General features: G+C 40.8%; 1 protein-coding gene across 1 annotated transcript in view; it reads left to right on the top strand.

Annotated features, from left to right (window-relative positions):
* Positions 1-1,465: 1,465 nt before the first annotated feature.
* ZNF827 (zinc finger protein 827) overlaps positions 1,466-6,401 on the top strand; it is a gene marked incomplete at its 5' end in the record, with an annotated part of 80,748 nt that continues 75,812 nt past the window's right edge. The window contains one exon of the mRNA XM_010133788.1: positions 1,466-2,476. Within this exon, the coding sequence (XP_010132090.1) occupies positions 1,466-2,476 (1,011 nt within the window). The remainder of the gene's footprint in view (positions 2,477-6,401) is intronic.

The raw sequence follows: 6,401 nt of genomic DNA, 5'->3' as shown, positions 1-6,401 counted from the left end.
CAAAAAACTTTGCTTTCAGATTGTATGTTGGTATCTGTATACTCATGCTATATTTGGCTGGGTTTTTCCTCCCTAAATTAATTGGATCAAAGCAATAATATAAATCTAAGTTTTTATTCATCAACTTCCCTCCAAGTTTCATAATTTGCTGGAATTAAATAGGGAATCTGGGAATAAGACATGATCGTAGATACAGTACATATCATGCAGGCTTATTTCCAGAATGACAGTGGAGGGTTACATTAAATCCTTTTGTTTTGCTGTAGTATGATTACAAAGATTCTTTTTGTAGCTTGGGACATGAAGCCTAAAAGCAAGAAATGAGAGAGGTATCTGGCAAGAGAAGATAACACGAATTTAATTCTAGCATTGCTGTTGTTCCTATGATCTGATTGGCCTGCAAGATCTGCAAAAAAAGTCTTGGTCACGTCTGTATGACTTTGAAAACGTATCAGGAAGAAGAGCAAACCAGGGTCACGGTGCTGTCGGTTAGGTCTCAGGAGAGACTAGATGTGTTGCAGTTACCGGAGAGGAGAAAATGTAACTAACTGCATTGAGACCAACACTTTTTTTTTTTCCCCTTTTCTTTTTTTTTTTGCCCTCTTTTTCAGTTTGGGATGGTCTTTAGATAGGTCTCAGGAGAGACTAGATGTGTTGCAGTTACCGGAGAGGAGAAAATGTAACTAACTGCATTGAGACCAACACTTTTTTTTCCCCTTTTCTTTTTTTTTTGCCCTCTTTTTCAGTTTGGGATGGTCTTTAGAACTTTAATGAAGAGTGACAAGCAGGAGTGTCTACATAAGAGGAAACAACCCCAAAGATCAGTTTTGTGTGTATGATATTCCTTTCCCAAATAGCTGGAGAGATGAGTGCTCTTAGCGTGCATTCATGTATAAGTGAATTCAGCTATTCAGGAATTAATTGTGTATTACAGGTACAAATTCTATTTTATTTTAGATAGGGGTCACTGCAGGATTGGGCTGAGATTTGAAGTTGCTGGAAGAAACTACTTTGAGTAGCTACACACCTCATCTGCTTTCGAAGGCTTGCCTGTGCTAGCTGTACAAAGACAGGAGCATCTAGTGATTTCTGGGCCTGTTGAATGCCTGCTTTATGCCACAGAGTTCAGTGTTTCACAGGATGTACCGACTATGCTGATAATGAAATACTCACGATGTATGAATATGTATTATGTATGTTTGTATTGGTGCAGTTTTAGCTGTTTTAGTTATGCTGACTGTCAGCACGGCGATACACTTGTCATGAGTTCGTCTTCAAAGAAAGACTTAGTCATTTTCAGAATACTTTTTCTGGTCGCTCAATCCAGGCCAATGCCGAGTCCATGCACTTTAGGGGTGTGTTAGGTGGCTATTCGGGAGGGTCATGGAGGGGCTGGGTATACTTCATGCTGGAAGTTGTTTTACACAGATTTGGGAATAATACTGTTGTTCTTGGTTCCACACAGATGGTACCAGACAGGAAGAAGTGGAAGGTGAACTCAGTGAGGAAGAACGCTGGTTTGGAAACTCTTCCGAAACTCCTTCAGAAGCGTCATATGGAGAAGTCCAGGAGAACTTTAAGTTGTCTCTTGAGGACAGAATCCAAGAGCAGTCCACCTCCCCAGACACTTCCTTGGGAAGTGCAACTCCAAGCAGCAACACAGCAGAGCTGGGGTCCATTGAAAATGAGACACTAAGAGACACATTACAGAGCAAAGAGCACCTTTCTCCTGATGTGTCATCTCTGTGTGAAGAGGAACCTCCTGGTCCAAATAAGCCCCTGAGTAGTAACCTGAGGCGGCTACTGGAGGCTGGCTCCCTCAAGCTGGATGCTGCTGTTACAGTCAATGGCAGAGTTGAGTCTCCTGTAAATCTTGGCTCAAATCTCTCCTTTTCTCCACCTGCTCATCATGCCCAGCAGCTAAGTGTTCTTGCCAGAAAGCTTGCTGAGAAACAGGAACAAAGTGACCAATACAATGCAAGTAGTCACTTTATATGGAATCAAGGTAAGTGGTTGCCAAACTCAACCACCACCTGTGGTTTGTCCCCTGATTCAGCTATCCTGAAACTGAAAGCTGCAGCCAATGCCGTTCTGCAGGACAAATCTCTTTCAAGGACTGAAGACACTATAAGATTCGAATCCTTTTCATCGCCTTTTAGTTCTCAGTCAGCCAGCTCCACTTTAGCAGCTTTATCTAAGAAAGTGAGCGAAAGAAGCATGACACCTGGGCAGGAGCACCCGCCTCCAGCTAGTTCTTTCCTTTCTCTGGCTTCCATGACCTCTTCAGCTGCCCTTCTCAAGGAGGTTGCTGCAAGGGCTGCAGGCACTCTGTTGGCTGAGAAGAAGAAATCACTGGTTGCTGAGGATCCCCTGCAGCTTTCAGAGATGAAGCAAGAGAAAGCAACTCCACCACAGTCTTTGGAGTTACTGTTATTGCCAGTCCCGAAGGGAAGAGCATCCAAACCCACTAGTACAGGTATGGATACGGTTTGAGCCACTATGTAGAATGTATTTGTTTTGCTATAGGCTTATATAACATCTCTTCAGTGGGTCTGGATTTGGTTTGATTCCATGTATTATGAGAATAAGAAATAGGTACTTCAGGTAAACAATAGAAAAGCTTTTAAAAATACCTCTTGAGACCGAACTGTCACAAATATTTCCATATTTGAAAGATATGAGAGTACAGTTCAGTACTTTTTTTATTATTATTCCATACAATAGTATTTCTTCCTCTTACCAAGTTCAGCATTAGTCCACAAAAAATATTTAATGGAGAAGATCAAAGAATCCCTGTTAGGGAGCTCACGGTATCGGTGAGCATGTACAGAATTAGTGCTTTTGAAATACTGGACAAGGGAGAACTCTCCCTCCTGCTGTCTCTGTCACAAATGGACTTTTGTATAATCGCTTACTACCCTGTCCTAATTTACCAGACTATATTATTATGTTGCCACTTTTCATTAAATTTTTTTGCAGCAGTTTGGTATTTTACAATCCTTTGTCGTAATAAAAAAAAAAAGGCAAACTGTGTTTCTCTAATTTGTTCAACAAAAACCATTTTATGCTTCTGACTTCCCTTCACCAGTTCTAGCTGTCAGCAGTCAAGGAATCAGGCTTGTAGGGAATAAGGAGAAAGTGTCTTGGTAACAAAAGCTTTCAAGAACTGGTAAGCCATGCAGGCAAATTTAAATGATCCATCTCAAAAATAAGGAAAAATAAGGTTTCTTTCATATCTTTTTATAGAAAGTTCACATCATGGATTCGTATCTGGGAGAACATACAGCTTCAGGTGTCATCAGTGCTGTTCCTGGAGCGATGTTCTGCTGCAGAGGGGAAGGAAACGTGTCAGCTGTCTTCACGAGACGCACTAGGTGGTTCAGTATATCAGAGCTCTGTTAGGCCAGGTTTTACCAGGAATACTGGCTCAGCTGTACAGGCGTAGGAAGCCAGTGCGCAGATGTGAGGCCTGACATGGATGTTGTATAATTGTACTGCCGTTTTTCTGACCTAACCTTTTTGTTTAGGGATACTATGATGTCTGATCTGTCCCTGTGCAGCTCTTGGTTAAAACTCGTAGGGTAGAAGCTATTGGATGGACAGCAATTCTCATTCCCTCCTTGCAAGTGGAGGAGGAGGGATGTGATGAGGTGCCAGGTTTTTTTGCTCTGAATTGCATGTGTTCTACAAATGCTTTGCTGCTGTATTTTGCCAAGGCAATTAAACTGGCAAACTATTCTTGGCATGGGTCTGGCCTAAGGCTGTCATTAGTTTGGAGGAAGTTCTTTTTGGGGTAATGTAAGCGAAACCACGAAAAAGTTTTTGTGTGGGAAGAGGAGTGCACACGCTGGCCGCACCAGTGTGACAGCGGGCATTAGTGTAATGTAACTTTTCCCATGAAGACCGGCCTTCGTGTAAGAAAGGCAGCAATGTATAGAAAAGGAGTAAGATTTGAAGTTACTAGTTTATGTCCTCCTGGAGGAAATGCTATTCGCATCACAGGTTTTTACTGGGGAAAAGTAACTGATTGTAGTAAAATCGTGGTTCTGTGTTTGACCAAGAAACTGTGGGATTTGTCTGTGCAGCTTATACTAGGGGAGTGCTCTGTACCAGCACATGGGTGTGCTGGTAGTACTGGCACTTTATAAACTACCTCTGATGCAGCAAATTCCTAGCAACTATTCTATACAGCGTACTGTGATGCTAAAAGATAACAATAGGGCCTGACTGCCTCGGGTCCTTGGTAACCAAGGAACAACTATTCATTTTTTATGTTATATGGGACTAGGACCCCAGGAGGAAGGGTCTTTCTTTTCAGTTGATAAGCACTGGCCAATTCCGGTTGGCATCCAAGCACACTTTATAGTGTAATGTTCATAACAAAAGTTCTTTAAGTCCATTTTCTATATGCTGTTAAGTTTTTCTAACTTTTCTAACTAATCAACCAACTGGAAATAAAAAGGAAGCTGCTGGTTAGCAAATCTGGATGCCTTGATTCCTTCAGCCATGGAGAAATGCAGCTTGCAAAAAGAGGTCGTTGTTTAGTGACCTTTGATTGAAGATGACTTCTTGTGAAAGTTGGGTAGGGCAGCTGACTGAGTATATTTGCCGTAAAAATAAATATCACATGTTCCTGATTCCTTTTGCACTTTATGACCTTATGGCACTAAAAGCAAACTACAGTATTTCATTTTATAATGTTTTATCTTTTTGTGTCTGTCTGATTGCTCCTTGAGACTTTTTCTTGTTCCCAGAGAGAGACATCTTTTCCCAGTAGACATAGCTTGAGAGGTTTGGGGGTTTTTCCCCTCTCACACCTTGAACTTTGAAGGCACTGATGGGTTTGCTTTGTTGTTACAAATCTGATTCACTTCACCACCAGCAACATCTAGCTTTGGTTATGAGATACTCAGTGAGATTAATTAGTTGTCCATAAGTAAGGAACAGCAAAGATGGAGGATGTTTAAAGAGGAAGAAGTTGCTAAAAAGAGTATGCCTGCTCTTCCTTTGTCCACTGTGTTGAGCTGTTTGCTCAGAATTCTTTCAAGCAGGAAGCTGGAGCCATGGCTTATCAAAGCATAGTCACCTCTGAAATGACATGTCAGGCTTGGTGGACCTAATCATTACTTGCATAGGCTGTAGTATATTGGTACAGAAAAGACTAACTCTTCTATAGCCACTTAATACTGCCAATTTTATAAAATGCTCACGCGCTTGGCAGGAAACTTAAAAGGAAGCCTGGAACCTCTGTTAAAGTTCTGATGTTTTTGAACAAGTGTGGGTGACAGACCCTTCTTGTACTGACCAAATGTTTGTTTGGTGTAACATTTTGCCTGCGATGCTTGCAATTTAGTTCCTAAAGCTTCTCTGGGAAGCACTGGCTGATTCTCTCCTTACTGGAGTCACTGTTTCCAACCAATTGACACTGACATAAAATAGACATCGATATAACTGAAGGACAGCTGCAGCCCGCACTTTTCTTTCCTATGCTGAGGTTTGTGTGGTACAGTGAAGAGCTAATACGGTTCAGCTTTGGAGAGCAATGACATAATTCCAGTGTACCATTAGTTGTCATTGTTATTGGGGAAGTCACATGCATTCAGTCCAGTTCTTTGCATGTTTTATAAAGTTCTAAATTATTATTGATCCACCTTGTTTGCAGATTTATTTTTGATGGGGTGAAAAACAGGTAATAGCTTGCTACACAGTTCTTTTCTGGATCCTTTGTGATGGGTAACCAGAGGCTGGAGAAAAGATATGATAGAAGGAAAAGAAATGATAGGTAAAAATGTTACCAATATATTTTTTTTCTGTGGTTTGTCTTTCTCCTGCCTTTTGTGAAGAAGTAAGTAAAGATATTTAAAAACTGGAACACAAGCAGTTATAGCATTGGCTTTGGCTTACCTCTCTTTAGAGGTGCAGAGAGGAGAACGGTTTGATAACATGTTGACTGTGATAGAATATTTCATGAGGAGATTTTCTGTACTTGCAGAAGTGCATGCTTTGGAAACGCGTCCTTTTTTTGTACTTATATAATGACTACCTAATCAGTTGAATTACAGTGCTTTTGTTTCCTACCTAATAGCAAGAATTATATTTTAGGATATGACAAATGTATCTGGAGGTTTTTATTACTTAGTTCCTCATCAAGGGAATTTGATGTTTGCCATATCGTTATCAGTAGGAAATAACAGATAATAATGACTTACAAAATTCAGAGAGACTTTCTAAATAGCAGGATGCACATTACTGAGCTCTGGAGATTTGAAAATAGTCTGTCTCTTACAGTCAGGAAAAAGGCTTTCAGTTCCATAGTAACAGGTAGTACTAGGTCTTTCTTTACAATAAGGAGAGGAAATTGTGGTGAGGATGAATGGATGGTTAGTTGTGTGAAGTGATCA

The sequence above is a fragment of the Buceros rhinoceros genome, unplaced genomic scaffold (genome assembly GCF_000710305.1).
Source record: "Buceros rhinoceros silvestris isolate BGI_N320 unplaced genomic scaffold, ASM71030v1 scaffold14243, whole genome shotgun sequence".
NCBI classification, from domain to species: domain Eukaryota; kingdom Metazoa; phylum Chordata; class Aves; order Bucerotiformes; family Bucerotidae; genus Buceros; species Buceros rhinoceros.
Note: the sequence above shows the minus strand (reverse complement) of the source record. Positions and strands in the feature narration are given on the sequence as shown.